Raw genomic sequence first — 23,014 nt, 5'->3', positions numbered from 1 at the left:
ACATAAACTGGATGTATCTGTATTTATTTCAATGGTTAAACATTTACATTAGTGAGCACAGATCCAGTAAACATCCAGTGTAGTACAATATTTATATTCATTGTGGTATTAGAAATGAATCAAACTGGAAAGTTGATAGTTATGGAATGTAATAATATTTGTCCAATCTTTGCTCATATAAATTACAGTCATAAAAGTAAGTGAACCATTTTTCTACTCTTTATACATGAAGCATCTACAGTGAAGTACATTTACATCAGAATCTCCTTAGAGAACAACCAGCTAGAGGAGTATAAATACACATGCTGCAACAGCAATCACTTAAATTATAACTAACAACGCAGATAAAGAAAAAAAAGGGGTTATAAACATTTCATGTGCCACTGGAAGAGTTTACATTTGAATGTTGATTATAGTGGTTCATTAACAAACAAGGCTTCAGCTCAGTTACACTGCGCTTTTGAATATTTGGGGGATTTTTACTCTTAATGAGGGGACCGATGTGGGTGATGTAGGCCTAAATGTTACTCAGTGCTTATTGTATGACAGTTTCATGATCCCTTATGATCAGCGTAATGCAATAATGTCTAGATTTTATTCAAATGGGGCTAGTCAAAGTTTTAAAATGAGTACATGTGAAGCTAAACTTGCACATTTACAACACATATGGTCAATGTAAATGCATGTAAATGCATGTAAATGCTGAATTTGATACATGTCCATATCCAGACAAACTTGGTGCCATTTTCTCTCCCTACGAATGCCATGAAAATTCCAAAACCAACAATGTTCAACCTCCCAACCTAGTCTGTGACACTCAAACCCAAATCCATCCTATTGCAGACCTAAATCTTGAAAAATTTGTCACAAGTATGTAGTTTTATTTGAAAAAAAAAGGGCTAAATCATTCCTAAAACAGCTGGGTATTGTAGTTTTTAGTAAATGTTAACCCAAACAGGAGTAAATAGTGCATTTGTTGGGGACTATTTTCAGCTTTTCACTAGAGCACCAGTCAGTATTTACGCCAGCAGGACGGTGTATGTACAACTGACTGAAAGCAGACTACAGTGTGTGTGTTCATGGTAACATGTAACCTGTCAGTGAAGCTCATTGAGAACACAATGGAAGAATAAGCTCTATCAGGGTTTGTATGCACAGACGATACTCGTCAATAGGAGCAAGTCATTATTGGTTTTGGTCTGTTCATGAGCTTTGTTGACGATAATAATAATAATAATAATAATAGTAATAATAAAATAGGATATAGTCAGCCAAATCCTTTAAAGAGATGAGGGCACTAACAGAAGAAGAATTGTACAGAGAATAGTCTGTCCTTCATATATGCTACAGCAGAATTGTGAAAATCATCTTTAAAACATAAAACCTCCATTCTGCAGTTGTCTTGTCTCACTAACCATCACAGTTCACACAGTCCAGATTGTTACAGTACACACAGGGAGGTGTGGTCCTCTTTAATAAAGAGACATCCACATCTTCCAACACATGGATGGAGGTGAGCTGTTGCACACTGATGGATTGTACTGTATGAGGTATCGGATGGACTAAAGCACAACAGAGCGACTTCTCATCTGCCTTCTGAAATAAAAGCAGCACTCGGTGTGAACAGAGACAAAAGATAAAAGGCCTCTGATGCGTCCTAATGCAGCTCAGCAGCAGGATGCGCCTCCAGCGATTTTCTGATGTTGTGATGTTATATGAATGAATCCTCCTACACCTCACAGAGCTCAGCTGACTGCATAAGACGGTGCAAAAGTAGACTTTGAGTTAGCCTCACTCTACCATGACCTTGAAATGTTGTACACATATGTATACATGTAATAGCTGTGCAGGCCTTGTATAACACATTTACCACAAAGATTTTTAAAAATGTTCTTGGACTTTAAAAAGATGGTGAAATGCATTCATAGAAGGCATGCAAGTAATTTCTTCTACTTCTGTGTGGCAAAAATGAACTTTGGACTCTTATTGCATAAAAGCCTTTTGAACTAGAAATGTAAAGAAGCATTAAAAGCTTTGTGCCCTCATTTAAAAAGCTAGCATGCTAAGTAAAAACGCTGGCACAGTTTTAGCATTCATGCGAAGAACATGTTGGCTTGTTTTAGCACCTGCATTCTATATGTAGGTCCCACATCCATCTAAAATTAAAACATTGATCCAGAAGCTTAAAAATACACCTTTGACACACGACAAGTTACAGTAAAAAATTAGTTAGGTTAGTCTTCCCCCTCCAGTTTCTGTGTGACACATTTGATGCGGATATTTTCTCGGAGGTTGCGGAGGCGTGCGCTGCGACTTGTGATTTCCTCCACATAGGTTTTGGGGAACCAGCCCCGTTCCCCGTCAGACAGTCTGATGCCTTCCACCCACCCTGGAGAAAGACAACAACTCTTAAACATCAAGCACACCATGACACAGTTACATCTACTGCTTGTTTATAGCTCGGACAGCCACACATACCTAACATTTTATGGCCACAAGCTACAGTAATTTAGGTGCAGTTTGGAGTTGGAATGAAGTTTATCTGAAAAAGGACTTCATCCACATTCTTACCATCACTTGTAATGGTCTTAGCATGAAGAATGTCTGCCTTTTCCAGTGTTAACTCATCGTGCTCTTGGGCCTGGTAGCTTTTGATGCACTGAACCTGGGATATATCTGAGGGGAAAAGACAAAATAATGAATGAGAGGATTAAAAGGTTTACACTGATTCATAACATTTCTAAAGCTCTGTACTCACCGACGTTCTCGCTGGCTTGCTCGATGTCTTCGAGCGGATCAGATGGAAACATCGCTGTGATCCATCTCTGCTTCCCGCTCCTTGGTAGAAGCACAAAAAAGGTATTTAAAGCACCATCTGCTAACACGACCAGTTTGGACTGGAGTGAACATAATGTTGACACTGCACTGACAAAGTGTTACTCACTCCGTGTGTGATTTCAGCAGGATCTGGTGTTTGAGCTGCTGGCCTTCACAAAGCTGCAGGTGGAAGATGAAGCCTGAGATACCATGCAGCTTCTGACTGAGATCCTTCACTTTCAGCTCTCCGATCTTGGCATGTACAAACACCATGAACTTCCATGTACTGTAAAAAAAATAATTTTATTATTTAGATCACCAGCACTGAGTGCATGTCTAAGTTTTTCCACATTAAAAACCAGCTTTTGAATCTTTAAAGCCACTGTGTGTAGAATTTTTATATGGTTGTAACATAATTCAGAATTATTTTGATAGTATACGATTACGTTTGTACAAAAAATGTACAATCCCAGTGAAATGTGGTAAAGTCTATGTGCATTTTTTTGTATCTCAGTTTTCTGGGTCAGATTCAAGGAGGTAGTGCATGACAGTAGTGGTGTATGAGGCTGTCGGCTACAGTATCATTTGACTCCACCACTGGGTGGCAGCAAAGTTAGAAATGTTTCAGAAAAGGTTCTGTCTTCAGGGAGCAGTTCGACATTTTGAGAAATTCATTTGCTGTCTTGTTGAGAGTAGGGATGTAAACAGTTAATCGATTAATCGGTTAATTGTTGAAAAGAATTTAATCGATTAAATTAAATTAATCAGGTTAAGTTTTTGTCAGTGAGATTTCATGGTGTCGCCAGTTGAGGGCGCCATTGCTTAATCTAGGCCACAGTGAACGTACTTGAACGCAACACGGCGACAGACGCGGAGTGGAGTATGGAGCATTTCAAACTAAGTAATGATGACAAAGACGCTCAGTGTAAACTCTGCGGTGCTACGTTTAAGTTCAGCAGCTCTACGAGTTCACTAAGATACCACCTTCAAAACCTGCAGCCGTGCTGACGCACTAGCAATTAGCATTAGCCACTAAGAATTAAATACATGCTGATTGCTAGCGCGTCATCGCTATCTGCTCCTGTGTCTAAATCAGTGGTTCTTAACCTGGGTTCGATCGAACCCTAGGGGTTCGGTGAGTCGGTCTCAGGGGTTCGGTGGAGCCTCCGTCCTGGAATTTTTTATACCATTTGTTACAACATATCTTTGTGAGCAATCGTTTTCGAGGATGCTGGACATAAAAACTAAGAAAAGGAACAGACTTTGCTGTGAAGATGACATGAGGCTGGCACTTGCCAAGGTGAAGCCACGCATATCTGAACTGGTCTCTCAAAGGCAACAGCAGAAGTCACACTGAGGTAAGTTGTTGTGAGTTCATGCACTGTGTTGGTTTTGTTAGTTGAACAAGGTGATGTTAATGCACGGTTCATTTTGTGCACCAGTAAAAAAAATCAAAATCATATTTTATTTTTTACTAAAGAAGGGTTCGGTGAATGAGCATATGAAACTGGTGGGGTTCGGTACCTCCAACAAGGTTAAGAACCACTGGTCTAAATAAACATGCTCAGCCCACTCGTCACTCTCAACATTTCTGCAGGAAATTGTTAAATAGAGGCCCTCTAATTTTACTGTCACCTTCCTCAGGGATGATTTAAGCTGTGTTCAGTACTACATGTTACTGTAAATTTCCAGGACTAGTAATCTTACTGTGACCTTTCTCAGAACAAGATAGATTATAAGTGGTGCTGCTAATGTTTCAAGTTTTTCATGTAAGTACTTTACCAGATAATTATATGTAGGCTTAATATTGTGTAGGCTAAGCCCATATTCTATAGCTTTAAAAAATATTTTATGTTGCTTAATGTTTCACATGCAACAGGTAAGCCAGTGCACAATTTTTTTTTTTATGTATTTCAATTTTCTGTGCAGAATTTATTTTGGTTAAATGCCATATCTGTACCGTATCCCAACTGGTACAATAAAACATTAGTTGAGGAATATAACATGCATTTTTTATTCAGTATATAAGCAATATTTAGCTTTATGTTAAAGACACCGTGAGAAATGGATGTTCTCAGGAAAAAAGCCGCTTATCAGTTAATCGTTAATCGATCGATAAGGTCAATCAACTAACAATTAATGAATTAATCGATAATTTGCATCCCTAGTTGAGAGTTAAATAAAATACCACTTTTAATGTCTGTAAGCCAAAAAATGACGCCGTTAGCTTAGCTGGAGTCAGTGCTGGTTGCCTGGCAACTGCACACAGATGACAAGACTCTCGTTCAGTCAACAAATAGTCCAATATGTAAACAAATTAATCAATGTTAATTAGTTAGCATTTTTGAGGTGCAGAGCTAGGCTAGCTGTTTCCCTCTGTTTCCAGTGTTTATGCTAAGCTAAGCTAACCTTAGCTGGCTCTCCTAACTTCAGGTTTGTATTTAGAGCACAGACATGAGAGCAGTGTCATCATATCGTCTCATCTAACTCTAGCCAAGAAAGAAAATAAGCGTATTTCCCAAAATATTCCTGTACTAGAATTCTGACATGCCACCTGTCTGTTGAAAAAGTGACAGCTGTGAAGAGATATTTTTCTCATGCACATCCAAAACTAATATGAGGCCTCAGCAGCAGAATCAAGTGGATATTTTCCAAATCCCTTCCTTGTGGATTCCTCTTGATAGTTTTTATTTTCTGAGTTGTGGTGAAAGGAAACTGTACATCTTGGTTTCTCAATACTTTTGTATTACACGGATAACTACTTTTGGACCCACCCCCAACCCATATTTTTATGTTAAAGTAATATATGTATTTAGAAATAAATATTTAAAAAAATAATCTAACTAAACACATTTTTTTTTAGCATCAGGAATGATTACAGCCAGTAAATTTAAACCATCCAACCTATCCTTAATTTAATTTTTTCTCTAATTTTTGATGTTTTATATCATTATTCATCCATCAGTGCAAAGTTTTAGTACTTGATCTCTTTGTATGGATTTGTTTTCACTCACTCCTTCCTCCTGGACAGCAGAAGACAGTCATTGAACAGGTGGAGGTACACAGGCTTGGTGGGTAACTTGAGCTTTGATCCAGAAATACTCATTGTCTGAGTGTCCACTTCTAGGAGTTCTCCGTGTTTCACCAGCCAGCGTGACTGAGAGATCAGAGGAAAGATCTACAGAGAGAGGAAAAACATTGCTGAATAAGAAACACTATAAAAAAAAATTAACACTGAAGACATAAAAGTTAAATCGAGAATCAACACTCTGCTCCTGTCACCTTTCCCTCAAAGTGGATTTTCTTATTGAGGTGAATAAGTTCCTCCATCCTCTTCATCGACTGCACACTGGAGTTACATTCTTTGATGATCTAAGAAGACACATACCAACATGGTTATTACTGTTGTGCCTCACCAGTGATAATACTGGTTTTCATCCAACTGACTATTAGGGATGATAATCACCACCTTTTTTAGCTCATTGAAAGCTTTCGTGGCAGTGTCCTCATCTCTGGAGCCTGGAGTCGTCCTCTTTAAGATATTCTGAAAAATAAAGACAGTTTTGAAGATGTGCCAAAGGGTAAACAACACTCCTGTTTTGCACTTCTTGGGGAAAAAACCTGCTGCTGCAAATTGCCTAGCCAGTCCAAATATTACCCCATTTACAGTTTCATGTAATTGGGTTTCAAGTGTGAACATGAATTCTGCAGTGAATGTTTAATTGTGTACCTCCACCAGCATCTTAAGCCGCGTGATCCTCTGAAACGGGAGGATTAGAAAAGAGGTCAGAGGAAGTCTTTGGCAGATGGGGTCCTCCTCCAAACGAGCCAGGATGCTGGGGAAACGAGGGTTCTCGTGCCTGACAGGATAAGACGAGTAAATTTAGAGAAACACTTTAATGACTTTTAGTAAAAGTGGGTGTAAATTCCAGCATGCTAAAAAATGTTCAGCTTTCTCTAGATGAACCACATGCAAGTTAAGTCATGCTGGCGTAAAATAACACCTGAACACCCTGAGAGGAAAGTATGGACATCCAGCATGAAACAATTGGACCTTATACACTACAGCCATGGGTGTGTGCACAGAGAGATAGCACCTGCATACTGTACATGTACATATATGTTCAGATGACTCCAAGAGATGATTTACTGTGCATACAGTGAAAGTAGTAACTCACAGCAGACGCTGGTATGTCTGCTCCTGGTAAGCCTGGTTCGTTACATAAGGTAAGTAAACCCTTCGAAGAGCCGGGCAATGTTCCAGGACGATGTCGCACACATCAAATCGCAGAATGTCTTCCTCCAGCCTGTGCTCCAGATCCTGAAGAAACCTGCAGACAAGCAGCGAGCAGAGAATACACTCAGAGAAGGAAACGTGATAACGTGAGGTGTTAAAACAAAGACCTGAGAGTGACGGAGGCATATCAGCAGAATATTACTTCACCTCTCACTGACATCTTTGACTTCAGGGAGCTTGGAAAAGAGCCACTGTTTATCCTGAGCTCCAAGACACTCTGTGAGCTCCTGTGACAACATGAAGTGGTCCACTGCGATTGTTAAACTACGGATGTAGGAGGCCTCAGATGTCACCAGCTCAAATTTTGCCTGGGTTGAGGAGGATACAGTATGTCAGCCAGCCCTCTGCAGTACATGAACTAGATATCAGATGTGGGAAAATATGAAATGTCTTGTTCACCTCCTGTAATTTTCTTTCCTCATTGCTGAAGTTGTCCAGCTGGCCGCTGGTTCGAACATCAGGGATATCTTGCCACAGTGCAAAAGCAGAGCCTCGTGATGAGCGAAAGGAGCTGGATGGAGACAGATTGGAAGGAGACGGGGTCCCGTCTGACCCCTCATCCCTGAGCCCTTCTTCCTCTGTGCCTGGCTCCTTCCCTTGCTGCCTCTGGATCTCTCTGTTAATGGCGACGTCACTGTACTCCTGGTACAGAATAGCTGCAAGAAATATTGAGGGTCAAAAAGGATGTAAGAGGAAAATACATCCAAGTTTTGGTTTAATTAGGTAAACAGATAAGTGAGGGAAACGTACAGCTAGGCAAAAACCGTGACAAACGATTCGAAGAAGCAACTGTTGGAAGTATGCCCAAGTCCTCCTCTATGGACTTCTTTCGCATTCTGCAAAGAAAATGAGAGCTGATATCAACACATCCTTTAATTTTTGTTGTTTTTGTCTTGAAATATTATAAGACAATATTTACCCGAGTTTTGAGCTCCACCGATGCAAAGGCATACCATTGTCACAGCTGGGCAGTAGAATAGGTGGAGGTCCTACAGGGCTGTGAGGTGCGCTATCACTAGAACCTCCTGAGCTGCGGTGCTTGGAGTTGGACTTATCTAAACAAAAAGCAGATGGTTCAGGTGTGAGGTCAAGGAGAGAAGCAAGAGACTTCACGTAATTATGGTTGAAGATGTGATACTTTCAGTTTGAGCCTTTCTGGATGACTGTTTACTGTTATCTCGTCTTTGGGAATATCAAGATGTGTCTTTTCTCTAGTATGTTTTCAGACATTTTAGCCCTTCTTAGATAGTACACAGATGAACTGTGACAGGAAATTAGGTGGGAGATGACAACAATGCAACAAAAATCCCATGATTATTTTCATTATTGATTGATCTGTTGATAATGGTTTCATTTCATACAATGAGTTAAATACCTCCTAATGAAAGAGAATGTGAAAAATCTCTTGTAACTACTTGTTTTGTTTGACCAACAGTCCAAAACCCAAATATATTTCATTTAAAATGATATCAAACACAGAAAATATTTGCAGAGGCTGGCACTGGCAGTTTTGCAGTTTTTGTAAATTATTTTAATGATTAGTTGATTCTTCATTATGTTGTCATAATAGGATTTGAGCAAATGGTGACCTATGCCCTCTAGAGATGGCGAGCACAAAGAGTTCTCTCTCTAACTACAACATGAGCGACATCAAATAAATAAATGAGTGAGATGTTGGACAGTGGCCTTTACCAGCACTGACACAATTTTTCAGGTTTTTTGCCATTCTGCCTTTTATTTGAGAGCTGACTGTGTAGAGACACTGGAAACAGGGAAAAAGAGCAGAGTGTGACATGCAACAAGGTCTCCAGTGGAACTGTGGCCATTATGTAGTATATGGCCCAGCGATTAGGCCAGATAGATATAATGGTGTCCGCCTCTCCAGTAAAGAGGATCCTTGACAAGGAGCACTGAAAACATTTTGAGTTGTTTTTTCTTTTTTAACCTACCTGTATACTTATATTGTCTTTGGTGTGTGTCAGTGATTGTGCAATGTGATTAGGGGGGTCAATGGGTTAGGTTCTTGGACTATCTTTCAACCAAATGTCACCATGATGTTGTCTACTCACAGTCTGGGTTGGGATTGAGGTTGTTGGAGCTCTGTCTGTCCCGGGAGGCTACCCGTGCAGAAAGCGATTTCCCCAGCTTCAAGGTGAAGGAATTCTTCCTCTGAGACAGCTGCAGTCTAGATATCAGCTCTGAAGCTGAGAAACGTCGCCTTTCTTGGTCCCCTTGGCGGCTACGTGACAAAAAACTCCCCCCTGTGGCACTTGACATCTCTACAGTCCCATTGTCTTCACCCACCCCTGGTACTGAGTCCTCAATTATCTGCAGTGGTTCTGCAGGTAGATTGAAAATATCGTCATGACTGAGGTTTGGGAGATCTGTAACACCGTCTGTGGATGAAGGACTTGAAATGGCTTCCAGTGAAGATAATCCACTCAGGTCCTCCTCCAGGAAAGATGCAAAAGGTCCTGGGAAGATGTAGTCGGCGTCCAGGATTGGGCTGCTGAGAGATTCATCGCTCAGGCTTTCTGGGGAGTAAACCTGCATCTTTCGCCCTGGAAACAAGGAAATCATGATTAAAAGGGAGCAAGAGGTTCTGTATATAACTTGCAATGTCTGCATACTTACTGATAGACTTCTCTTTCAGAGAACCCTGTGAAGTCCTCCTCTGTGGCTGGCAAGAGTCTGGGCTCTGAAACCCAGGACCATCAGGTGAAGATGGAGAGCAAGGTAACTGAGATTCCCAGGAGTCTCTGTTTGTGTATAGAGAGGACAGAGGGAGGGACAGAGGGAGGCTAAGAGCTGCATGGAGAGGACGACACACTGTTGTGACAGTATGTTGTTTTTCAGTCTGCTCCTGTAAAGAAGTCCTGATGCCATTATGGCATTCAAGCTGGCTGCCACTTGTAGGTTTATGAGAGTTCAAATTCAGCGTTGTTTCATGCTCATTGTCTGTCCTGTGGCAGCTGTTCTGCATGTCATTCAGCTCATTTAATGTGTGTCTGAAACCATTCAGGGTCAGGGAGTGTGTTGTGCATTGTGTGTCTGGAATAATATCTGGTCTTGAAGACCCAACACTGTTTAGTTTAGGAGTCACTGGTGGTTGTAGCTCAATAAAAGCCAATGTTTCCTGCTGGCATACAGCGATATGCTTTTGGTGGCACTGGTGGAGGAGAGACCTTTCCTCCTGGGCCTCGTTCAGAGCCTGGGACTCTCCTGATCCAGGGATCCACATGCTGGGACTGTCTCCTCTGCAGCGAAAAGCATGAAGGTGGGGTTGGAAATCAGGAAAAGGCGAGAATCCATACCCAGGGAGCATGGCTGAACGAACACATGGGAGCTGCAGAAGAAGATAGGGAAAAGAACTATTGAATATGTTTTACTAAAAATCACTGTTGTCTGTGGTGTTTTCTTCCGCAGACAGAAAAGACAGAAAGGTTTAGTCATAAGGATTCACAGAAATATATCTAATATTATTAATTCTAGTGGCATACTATGATATCATATATCAACGATCAAATAACAGAGAGAGAGAAAGCACTGTGAGAATGCAAAAACACAAATAATAGTAGTTAATTATTTATTTCTAGTTATTTCTTCACCTTTATTTATGTAAAACTTTCTGACAGAAGGCAATGCAGTACCAACTACAAGTAAAAATCTGGTAGTTCGCCATTGTTGTTGTTTCAGGTCATTGCAAAAAGCAGAAATAGCCATGGGTGAATAACATCATTGTTTCCCAGAAGATGTCCTCTGAGTAGAGGAAAATATTTGCTCTCAAAAGTATTTGTACATATTTGCAAAACCTAAGATCGTCTCACTTTAAGGTCAAGTGTGTAGGATTTAGTGGCATCCAGCAGTGAGACTGGAAGTTGCAAAACCCTTGCCTCACCCCGCCTTTCGAAGTGTGTAAGAAAAACCTGTCGAGAGCCACTGCTTGGCTTGTCTGAACTGGGCAAGAAAACATGATGGTTCAACATACTAAATCCTCTCTCTCTTTCTCTGAAAACATACTTTTGAGTATTATATTTCATTTCTGCCAATAGACCATCCTATATCTTACATCCTGCACCTTTAAACCACTTGCACAGGTTAAAAGAATTGGCTCAAGTTTCCAATGCAGTATGTATCTATATAAATGGATTAAACTTTTCTGACCCAACCAAAAAATCAATTTAGTGAAAATGGATTGACAGTGTACAGATTCTTCAAAAAAGATAAACTGGTATGCTAATCTACAAGCCACTTATCCTGCAACCAAATATGGTTGACTGGACACAAGTCACTGTTAGCAGCTTGGCTTAGTGTCGCTAGAGGATTCCACTGACTCGATCGACTGTTACACAGCATATTCACTTATAATGAACAGTAAGCAGTGCTGTGCAAGTTTTGTAAACTATTCAGAGGGTCTGTCATTTGGCAAGTAGAGAATTCCTTTCTGAGATGACTTCTGTATAGTTTTAGGATTCATGCAACCTCATTTAAGATGTTTACCACACACACACACACACTGAGCAGACACTCATGGAATTAGCAAAATGGACCCTGAAACTATCGACGCGTGCAGGATGTTTCACAGTCAAACCCAGTCTTCACACACAGACACACATGTACCTGCATGGATGCACACACACTTAAGTGTGTCTCCTGAGCCGTGTCTTCCTGCTCTAATTAAAGACCTCTCCACACGCAGCATTCAGCCCCTGTATTTAACATCTTTAGACACACACACACACACACACACACACACACACACACACACACACACCTACCAACTCCAGACAGGATACCACAACAGACAGACAGATAGACAGAGAGAGACAGAGGAAGAGAGCACATCCTCAGCACTCTCACCTTTCACCTGAGATCTGTATTCAACTGGTTTTTGGTGTACCTTCCTGTCAACCCAAGTTTGCTAGCAGGCATCTTTTCTGATTGAATATTTAAAGTGTGTTTTAAAACCCTCCTGACAGCTGTTGAAACACACATTGTCTCTTCTTACCCTCCTGCTTCCTGAACAGGTAATCCTCAACTTTTGACTTAAACACCAGGTAAAAGGAACTGTACAGATACTAATGTACAACACACACAGTCTCGTACGTATGCAGAGAAGTATGCAGAGGTGAACTGGGTTTATATATATTTTTTATCTAGTCACCTTTCTTCACCGTTACACACCTGCATAATTTTGTCCTTCTCTATTCAAACTATTATAAAAAATGAACATGAACATTTTATTTATTTATTTATTGCACTTAAAAAAAAAAGGTAAATTCCAGGTCAAGCAGCTTTAGTGTTTGTTCTTATAAGTTCTATATCTTTAATCTTTGTATTTTAGTGAAGCAGTTAGCTCTCTACTGTAGCATTTACCCTATCTGTTAGCCTTGGCAACTTCAGAGTTGCCAAAGCAAATTTCCTGTGTGAATGTCAGTTAATTATTTATTTGTTTAGAGGGTGTAGAAAGGCCACAGCACACTCACACACACAGACACAAACACACAGAGATGTGTCTCACATTTAGCCATCCCTCCACCATTGGAAGTTTTTTTCATTTAAAAGAAAAATTAATTGGTAACTTATTTGAGGAAGTTGCTTTTTCATGTTTCTGGACAGTTCCCAAGACTTTATATTTGGCAAAAGCTACAAACCTTTGCTCTCTTAGATGAAACATCTTAGCCCTCTGGCTTTACTTCAGTGAATAAAGCAGGCTAGATAGCATTTACCTACACTGTAAAAAATGTCTGCCAAACCATGACAGTAAAAGACTGTAAAATATGCCATGAATTGTTTTCCTGTATACAGTAGTCATTGTTCAAAACCTTTAATTATAAGCCATTTTATAGGAATTTATGCAGAAAAAAGTAGCATTTTATCATTAATTTTATCTCAATTTGTCTACAGACATTTTGAAATACGGAATAAAACAGCAACCTTAAACAAGAAATCAACAGAATAATATCCCATTACTGTAATATTAGAAACAGTTACAATACCATATATATTACGGTAAAATTCTGGCGACCACAGCTGGCAGTTTTTTACTGTGAAAACAACAGCTTTTACAGTGTAGCAAGAAGTTATCTTAGCCACAATAGCTGAAAAAAAGTAGCTGTGTCCTAGTGACAGTACACCAGCTTGGCAGTCACAGAGCTTCTCTATGAATAGCTCCCCTACCTTCTGCATTGTGGGATATTATCTACCAAACCAGCACTTAAAAATCAAGGGATTTCAGTCTGCATGTTGACATTTTTTAGGCACGCCACAGTTTGTCATTTTTCCTGCTACATACTCTGAAAACACACAACAAAGTGTACTGTATAGTGTGTAATTTGGGGCACAGAGAAGGCCACATTGTGTGAAAGTTAATTGTTAATTTTTTTTAATCTCTTTATTCTGTTTGTTTGCAACCGCACACACACACAGCCGGTTCTTTGTCGTAGATAATAAAAAGAAATGATACCCTCTAATAATGCATTTTATTTGCAATTTAGAGTTTAATTATCATACTGCCATAATAAATCTTTATGAGATACGTATATTTTATATTATATAGTTAGAAGTATGGCATTAAACTGTAATTTAGGCATCTCATAGTGTCTCTTAAAAGGATAAAAGCATAAATGAGTGCTTTTCCTGAAGTATGACTTTGTTTATGTGGTGTTTGTTTGCCTGGAGAATCACAGACTGGAAATCATAGTTTACCTTCTCTTTTATTGAGCGCACATGTGCTGTATGCGGTGAATATGAGGCTGTTGAAAAGCCACACCTGTTCTCAGTTACTCCTATCTTTCTCTGTTTCTCTCTTCCACACGCACACACATGTTTGCATGCATGTATGCATGCACACACACAAACACAAGTGCACACGCTTACACACACACACACACACACAGTGGTACAGGCACAAATGGTTACCTGTTCCCTCCTGCAAACAAAGGCAGCCTTTATCTGTGTGCCTGGGCCAGGCTGCCCTGAGCACAGGACACCTGAGAGGGTGTGGGAACTGCTTATACTGATCCACTCATATAGTGCAGCCACTGAGCCATATAAACACATCCAGACCACTGCTGCACAATGACACAAGCTTATTGGTGTCTGGACGTGATTAGTGGCTGCTTATAGTGTAATCCTGCTGTAGATGTACAGTATTAACCAAACTTTACTTACCTCTAGCTACATAAGACATTAAATATGAATTATTTCCTCATGTATCATCTAGAAAAACTGCCTTTTAATTTCCATGATCATCTCATCTTTCAGCAGCATCCTAATAAATAAACATTCACATAATCCTCCACCAGCAGCTGAGTCGTCATAAATCAACACGCTCTTTGTATGAAATTAGTAATCTGCTCATTTGATCAAGAAACCTCAAAGATCCCAAAAACTGACAATAAGCCTCACCACTACATTTATCAAAACATGAAAGCATCCGATTACACGTACTCACATTCCTCGCACTGATACAATTATATCACGCTATTAAAATTTCAATTCCAAAGACGTGTAATTTCCCTTGTCACAGCAGGGTGTTATTTGTGACTGTTATGGACTTTGCTGCCAGTGTTTCCCCCTGTAATTTCACTAGGCAGCTCTAAGACGCCATGTCTGCATACAGCCGTTAATGAATGACACTCTGGCATGTTTTTAATGCCAGCAGCCATACGAGGAGCATTTCTAATTGTGATATTTTTCATCTTGAAGGTCTGAGAATAATCCTTAAATGGAGTGCATCGCATGAATATGATCATAAATCCATTGCTGATTCAGCTTCACGACAAAGCCAAATGTTGTGTAATCGCATAATTAAAGTTCGTTTGATGTTTGCCAGGGGGGGAGACGAGGGTGTTAAAACAAATGGATTCACTGTTGGAGCTGTTTGTGGTTCATGGTGAAGAAAATGTTTCTACATTGTTTACTTTTCTAATGTGAGGGAGTGTGATAGAATCACAGATTACAGCGGCAGGAAGGAAAGAGGAAAACCATCATAATGTATCTGTTCCTTACAAGAGTCGTTAACTAACACTAATAATCATGTGTGGATGTGGGTTTTACTTCTGATAAATGACTCAACAAATTCTCAGCTGTCTGATGAGATATCTTTCCCTGAAAACAGCCGGCTCAGTTGGACCTGCAGGGCTGATTTGGTATCTGCTTGGGTGAGATACCAACATTATGATTCAAATATCAACCCCCAGACTGAGGTCACACTGATTTTTAAACTCAGAAAACAATCATCATTTTCATCTAAACTACAGAATGAACCTCAAAATTCTGCAATCAAAGCACATCTTCAGCATCATCAGGTTTTTATTACAGGCCAGGTACAGTCTGCTTTAAAACAAGCCTTTTTTCCTTATTGTCAACAAATTTAATAAAAAAGACAATTAAGACAATTAATTCATCCAACTATGAACATGGGCATTGTGATTTATTCAAAGTCACACACAATGTGTATTCATCCGCGGCTGAAAATAGTCCTAAGAAAATTGAATATTTACTCCTGTTTAAATGACATTTACTTAAAACTACAGTGGCCAGCTGTTTTAGGTTTTAAAAATGAAAGTTTGTGACTCATTTTTAAACATTTTTGGGCTCAGTGCCACAGACAGAGTAGTGAAGCCAGAAAGCAATGAAAGATAGAGTGAAAGTGCATAACAAAATTGAAAAAAATATTATCAGGCTTATTGTTTGTTTTTTTTGGCAAACTGTGAGTACGTTTATTTCCACTGCAGTCATCCACAATGTTGTGGATCTGGTTGGTAGCACAGCTGATCGTTGACTTCCTGTGTTGTCTCCTTCCTGTGTTGTCTCCTTCCTCATGATGTCACAGATTGAGATTAACTGTATCTCGACTAAGATTCAGATCTGGTGAAAGTACTTTCTGTAACTTTGTAAAGTTTGTTGATCTGAATCACAACAATTCTCAGTGAATGTTTCCCAAACTAAAGCAAATCTTAAGAGATCAACTCAGGTTTTGCCAGGAGAGTGACACTATTAAAAGTCTTCCTTCCTCGTGTGTGATATGGAGAAAACAAATTCCAAACATGTATGAATTTCGTAGCTTCTTACTCACTTTTCAGCTGCTCAAACATGGACGCTGCTACCACGAGGTGACTCCTGATACAACACATCAGCTTTTAAAGGAGCAGTGTGCAAGACGTAGTGGTATCGGTGTAGATGCTGATTGCAACCCTGTCACCTCACCCTCTTCTTTCTAGCTTGAAGGAGAAACCATCCTGGCCATGAAATGTGTAATACATGTAAAACAGGCGGGCTTTAAAAGCCAGAGTTTAGTTTGTCCCTCCACATGATGGCTCAACATGGTGGAAGTGGACCGAAACAAAACGCTTCTTATTTTCAGGCGATAATACACTGATGAAAACATAGTGATGTACCTTTTATTATATGGTCTGGGTGATGAAGCAACTTCTATTGTATCTAACACTGATCAGTCTTTGTGGAAACCATCACACTGTCCCTTCCCCCCCACGCACCGTTCCTCCCCATGAGCGTAAGTCTGGTGTGTTTGGTCAGACAGACTGGAGTGTCCTCACAGTGTGGTGTAATCAGCTCATGTGTGTGTGTGAGATCGCAGTTTAACTTGGTCGCATCAGACCACTAATTGCCAAGCAGTAGACTAAAGAGCCCAGCATTGTCTGCCGAGACAAGACATGACATCATTCAGCGTCACTTCTAGGTAAACCACCCTTCTGGGCAAAACCAGTATACTATGACTGCTGGGATAGTGATGAGACTCAACAGTTCACCTGGAAGTTTATACAGCACAATGTCAAAAAAGATATATAAAAAAATATTAGTGTTTGTGCTACTTTTCAGTGCAGAATATATAAACATAATCTTGTGCTTACTGGATGATGGAGCAGGCTGTGTAGTTATGGTGAGTTATTGCAGGTTGTGGAACTAAACCTCAAATGTATTTCCATCCAATTATTTTAATGCAAATTATGAAGTGTTGACATAAAATCAACCAAGGGCAACTGGGAACTTGTTGATAAAATTCAAACATCATGCATAAAGTTACTATGCTTGTTTGATTTAGGCAGGTTTTCCATTAATAAATGATGTGGCTTTGGATTTTCTGAAATGTGGATTTCTGAATGTGTCTCCCCTGCTTGTTAGGTGAACCACTGGATGATGAAGTCACACTTACTCCATATCAACTCTTGAAATGCTTTCCATTTCTTCTTGTGGATGTTTAAATGAGTGATTAAGCTGAGCTGATGGCAGAACATATAACTTAAATTATATTTTGCGCATCATTTCAAAGATTCACATTAAATACCTAGATGGAAAGCCAGGCAGTATCTTGCTGGTGTTTTATTCATCTAAATCTCTCAATCAAAACAAACTCCTCAGCGAGACTCAAATTCCAATCAAAGAAAGCACACCAGATGTCAAGGTGAAGCACTAAGCTGCATTTTTTTTTTTAAGCTCAGATGCCTCAATGGTGTGAGAATGCTTGAGTGAATTCAGGTCAGGGAGTTTCTTGGTATTCGTTCGTCTTCCAGCCTCCACCCACTGAGACAGGTGAGCACCCCAGAGGCTATAGAGGAGGCGGATGGGGTGGTGGTGGTGGTGGTGGGGGCTACCCAAATGTTTACACATGGTGTGGGTCCTCTTAATCTTCCTCCACAGCCTCAGGCAACGTACCCACGACCTTCTGAGACACTACGAAGATGCATACTGACAACCTGCCTTACAATCACACAAAGCTATGACACACACAAGGCCCTCCTGAATGCAAGTGTGTGTTCGAGATCTGTCTTTGATTGAAAGCGACAAGACATAGAGAGGCCTTCCCTGACCTTGTCTCACCCAGGAAGATTCCTGCTAACAGACATGGACAAACAGTAATCTCTCATTTAAAAGCCTGAAAAAATGGCGACCATCTCACACGTAAACGCAAAGACTTTTGGACCTTTAACCTCCCCTTCCCCCTGCTTTACTCTGCCACCATAACAACTGCAGTTAGATAAGCTGACATGCAGCACACAGCCAGTATAGTAAAGACACAATGGAGCTATTGACAAACGTATGGAAATAACCTGGTCTAATTATGGTGCTTTGTCATAAGTCGCAAAAGCTACCAAGTCGATGGAGGGCCAAGGATCCAACACGCAGTAAATCCAGAAAATCTCATAATCAGTACCTTCTCACAGATGATGGTTGTCTGCATGTGAGCAGAGACTCTAAGAAAAGGAGTGCTGATTTAGGATGTTTTGGCAGGTTACATGGTCATATGAAAAGTTAAATCCAATATGTTAGAAATCCATTTTAGAGCCAGTTAGCTTCTAGTATGCCGCTTGATCAGTATGTTCAGAAACCTAAAGAGATTTTTCCAAAAGCAACATGAGTCCATTTCGTACAGCTATTGACAACAATTTTTCCATTAAGAGATCTTAGTGTTGAACAAAAGTAATGAGCCAGTATAATATTTCACAAGGCCCCATAATTTCACTTTGTCAGACCAACAGTCCAAAACCCAAAGATATCTAATTTGCAATGATGAAACAGATATAAAGCAGGAAATCCTTGCATTAAAGAATCAAATTTGGGGAAAATTTTGTTAGATTAAGAGCTTAAACATTTAAAGGATTAGGGCTAGAGATGTCTGTGTTTTTCTTTTGGCCAATTAATCATATAAAAACATCAATGAATTGATGAATGAACAATGAATTGATCCTGTACAAGTATGGGTATAGCAAACCTGGATATATATCATTTCTCAATGCCATAGAGCTCCATTGTTGTCTAAAAACGATCAATCCTACATACACAATCCTGCTATTGGAAATGGAACTCACTATAACATGAAATGTGTATTACTCCACAGCTAAAAATAGTTTCCAGAAAACTGCACTGTACTGAGTTGTATTTGGTAACAACAACAAAGCCCAGCTGTTTTAGGGAATGACCTAGTCTCTTGTTCTTATATTTTGACCTGCTTTTAAAGAGTTATGTCTTCAGTAGACACTAATGGACTTGGGGCTGAGGGCCAAAAACAGGCTAGGAAAGTGTTGAGAGACAGACTAATGCATTGTTGGTTTTTGTCTTTTCATGAGACTTATAGACAACAAGAAAATATAAAATATCACCAGCTTTATCCTTTAAATGTTTAAAGTCATATTCCAAGCAGAAATGCCGAGCCTTATCCTTTAATCCATTAAAGTAACTGGTGATTACTTTTCTGTTGATCGACCAATGACAGAAGCTTTGTAGTAACTAACACCAAAATAAGGTGTGCCATTGGTGTGCTGATGTGCTGTAGTTTCATTACAGGGATCTGTTTTTAATTCATCTAAAAGGAAGGAGGCTGTACTCAAACTGTCAATCAGAGCACTTTGATTCCAATCTGATCCTCTGCCACTGTGCTATCAAGAGGCTGACCTACTTTAGAACAAATTGCTGATGCATCTCCTGCATTCATCTGCTCCTGTGTTCACTCATGCTCTCTTCATCTCTGTTTTCGAGCTCTCTGCTCCACTTTTTTCCCTGCTGAGCACCAGGAGTTTCTCCTCACCCCTCTACCCCCACCATACTTCTTGCTTTTATCATCTGGACAGGTATGGACAAGCCATCCACTGGGCTGCTTGTTGTTTTGAAACGTGATAGAGTAAAAGTGGAACACACCTTTTAACGGGTTGACCATCCATAAACAGTTCCACTTTAGCCCAAAGCTAAAGCTATAAACTATTCAAAACCAAACTCCAAATACCAGCAGTGCCACCAGGATTAGAGCGATGAATTGAAAGCGTGTTAAACTGCTAAGACACTGAAAAAGAGTTACTGCTGTTGTACTGGAGAGCAACACCTGGTTTGTGAGCAAAGAGACGCAAAAAAAACATTCTAGAGAAGCGGCAATACCTCCTGAGGCAGAAACGTATTATCTCACACGAGTACAAATGTGAAACACACACTGTGTCGTAGTGTCACAGTGTGATACAACCCAAGGGCTACAGTGTTAGACAGGTGTGCAGCAGCACAGCCTGAGCAGAACTCGACACACATCGCCTCTGGGCTTGAGTTTTAACCTTCAAACCTCCAAATATTCTCTGACACACAGATTAACTAATAAATGACAGAGCCTGTGCACTGCTGCCTCACGACTGAATGGTTTGTGCTTTTAAGGAGATCTCCGGTCGTCTTAGAAAAGCAGCTTTTCTACTTACAAGTCAAAGCCGTCACATTAACTATATTATTATTAAGTGAATGCACAGGTTTTTAACTCAGTAGGTGGTCTGTTTTATAGCCCACGTTTGAAGACATGTACACGTCCAACTTCAGAGGTGCCCAAACCCCCAGATGAGACCCTCAGACACAGATACACTTTTCCACATTCCCTGGATGACTCCACAAGCTCATTCCTCTGAAATTGACCATCAAACCGAAGACGGAGACAAACAAAGAAACTCAGCTATGCACGTGAAAGAGCAAGGACTGCTATTATGGGCTATTAAGGTTGCTGCTATTTAGGCCACGAGCCAAAAAGACTGGGAAAGTGACAGGGGCCTCCTAAAAATATCAGTGTCAGTGATGTTCAAAGGGCAGGTTGCACACAGCCAGTGATGCCTAATGATTTTAGCCTACTTTTAAGAACAGGTCAGTGCGAAAACACAGAGAAGAGACAGTCACGCTCGGGTTTGCGGCTGAGTGTGTGCACGTGAATGTAAATACCAGAGGGGGGGTAACATTTGCATGCAAGGTTACCTGGGGGATGTGAGGGAGGTGTGGGGTAGAAGGAGGTCGAGGTGTGGCATCCTGGATTGCTTCCCAACAGCATACACACACTCGCACACACACACACACACACACACAAACACACACACACACTCACACATGCTCAGACAGCCAGTGTCTGAGTGGCAGGTGATGGGGCAGGTGCTCTCCAGACATATGGGGGGAGGGAGGAAGTGGGAAGAGTGTGGTGAGGTGAGTTATAAATGTGTGTGTGATATGAGCAGGAATGCAGAGGGACATCAAATGTGCTTACAGGCTGGAAATTCGATCACAGATTAAAGAAATCAGTCATCCTAAATCTCCCTATTTTTTCCCAACGCAAGAACTACAAAAAAAAAATAAAAAAATGTTATCACAAGTCTGCCATCGTACAGGGGATCTCCAGCCTGTAATAAAGTGCAGTAAAACAGTTCAAGGTCCTGATTTATAGTTTGCGCTGGTTCATGTTTGCCCATCGTGCAGGTGGTGTGTTTGAGTCAGACATACCGTAGTAAATCAGATAATCCAAAAAATACCCACAGCTATCTGTTTGTGCTCCAGCCAAAATATGGACCTCCAGACTACCCGTACACACAGACACACATCAGCAGCAGCAGTTAACTGACACGACAAGGCACTTAGTCATCTGGACGGCAGACAGAAAAGACAGCCGTCACGTCGGCCCTGCCTCTGGCTGATGGAGTTTGGAAGATGTTGAGAAAAGGTCTGGATCGTGTTCGTGTGTGTGTGTCTGTTTCACATGTGAGTCACAACAGGAAGAAGGGAGCAGCTTCTGAGCTCTGACTTAAAAATCATAACCTTGCACTCTTGTTCATCCCTCATAAAGTAGTGTAAACAGCTCAGGGTGAGAGAAAACCCAAACCACTGTGTGCGCCGTACATACAGTATGTATGAACTAATACAAGCATACACACGGCTCTTCCTTCGCCCGAAGCTACAGGAAGAGAAGAAGTTTTGAGTCTTATGCTAAAAAGTCCCACGAAGGAGAACAGAGCGCCAAGTTTCAGCCATGTACAGTTTTTTAACAACCCCTCATCCAGCATACTCCAGACATGCACTTACCTGCCCCACTCTGCAACAACTCATTGCTGCACTGTAACCATCACATTCAAAGCTCACCTCACTCTTTGCACTGCCTAAGGAGCTGCTAGAAACATTATAGATGCAAGCAGCTACTTCGTCCAAGAGAATAAATGAATAGTGAAGTTGATGATCCCACTGGCAGGATTAATGCATCTACTTGTGCTGGATTAGAACTTTTTTTGGGGTGCAGGCTACGGGTTGAAAACAACATTAAACATTCACATTTCAAGCATTTACAATGCACGTGCATATATGGAATGAACAGCTGGTTTGATGTGACAACATCCAGCTAAAAAGAGTCCTGTGTTGGCCACCCGATAATCCCTTCTGTTTCCTGGGAGACAATCTACCTTTGTTTTCAGAGCATATATGCTGTCAGAGAAATGCACCTGACCGGCGGGACAACACTGCTTCCTCCTAAGTGCACAAAGACACAGCTCAACTTTCACTCCCAGCAGCCAAAGAACATGAAATGAATTTCTCTGCTTTGGTCATTTTTTTTGTGCACAAGACTTGCTGTTCTTTAGTACTCTACCTCATTGGTGTTAGCAGGCTAGTGAGTGTGCTGGATGGTGGCCAGCAGCAGTGTGTGAATCCAGGCCATCCCAGGGTCAGGCTGAGCCACTCTGCTATCCATTGCTGCCTTGTGTTCCTCCCGGCTTCTTTCCTCCCTTCTCCTCTCTCGGCTTCTTTGTTTGTTTTATAACACAGACTTTTCAGATCTGTGCTCTTCTGCCTGGTTCTTCCTCTTCTTGTTCTTCTTCTACTAGTTCTCAGCCTCCTCCGGAAGACAAAAACAGGTTGAAAAACAGCCACCACTTGCTGCCCTCAGAACTACTTACAATGCAGATCCCTTCTCTAAGCTCCTCTGCTCTCTCGTCCCTCTCGCTCCTTTCCCCTCCCTCCCTCTCTCTCTCTCTCTCTCTCTCTCTGCTACTGTTGGGAAGAGCTCTTTCATTTTCTCTCTTTCTCCTCCCCCTCTCTTGCCCTTCCTCTAACTCTAATAGTTATTTAGTGTATCATTTCAGCACCTGCTTTGAGACAGAAACA

At 40.7% G+C, this 23,014-nt stretch overlaps 1 protein-coding gene and 1 long non-coding RNA gene across 2 annotated transcripts; one reads left to right on the top strand and one right to left on the bottom strand.

Moving 5' to 3' along the window:
* Positions 1 to 18: 18 nt before the first annotated feature.
* On the bottom strand, positions 19 to 22,857 carry arhgef19 (Rho guanine nucleotide exchange factor (GEF) 19). The gene is made up of 16 exons (XM_010741164.3): positions 22,500 to 22,857; positions 9,749 to 10,460; positions 9,184 to 9,675; positions 8,034 to 8,169; positions 7,865 to 7,950; positions 7,514 to 7,770; positions 7,262 to 7,422; positions 6,996 to 7,148; positions 6,548 to 6,677; positions 6,287 to 6,361; positions 6,100 to 6,189; positions 5,832 to 5,995; positions 2,945 to 3,103; positions 2,759 to 2,838; positions 2,572 to 2,676; positions 19 to 2,389 (listed from the first exon to the last, which is right to left on the bottom strand). The coding sequence occupies exons 2-16, from the start codon at positions 10,437 to 10,439 to the stop codon at positions 2,235 to 2,237; spliced, it is 2,934 nt and encodes a 977-aa protein (XP_010739466.3). The 5' UTR covers positions 10,440 to 10,460; positions 22,500 to 22,857; the 3' UTR covers positions 19 to 2,234.
* On the top strand, positions 4,124 to 10,361 carry LOC113747762 (uncharacterized). The gene is made up of 3 exons (XR_003463873.1): positions 4,124 to 4,175; positions 9,768 to 9,850; positions 10,265 to 10,361. It is a non-coding gene; the product is annotated as an uncharacterized LOC113747762 (long non-coding RNA).
* Positions 22,858 to 23,014: the final 157 nt, after the last annotated feature.

The sequence above is a fragment of the Larimichthys crocea genome, chromosome XV, assembly GCF_000972845.2.
Source record: "Larimichthys crocea isolate SSNF chromosome XV, L_crocea_2.0, whole genome shotgun sequence".
NCBI lineage: Eukaryota > Metazoa > Chordata > Actinopteri > Sciaenidae > Larimichthys > Larimichthys crocea.
Note: the sequence above shows the minus strand (reverse complement) of the source record. Positions and strands in the feature narration are given on the sequence as shown.

Excerpts from the sequence above, each read along its gene's own strand:
- arhgef19 (XM_010741164.3), bottom strand. The coding sequence starts at position 10,439 with ATGCTCCCTGGGTATGGATTCTCGCCTTTTCCTGATTTCCAACCCCAC. Across the intron at positions 8,170-9,183 it reads CCTCAATCCCAACCCAGACT|ATAAGTCCAACTCCAAGCAC; the intron begins GTGAGTAGACAA and ends CTTTTTGTTTAG. Across the intron at positions 2,677-2,758 it reads GCAAGCCAGCGAGAACGTCG|ATATATCCCAGGTTCAGTGC; the intron begins GTGAGTACAGAG and ends TTTTCCCCTCAG.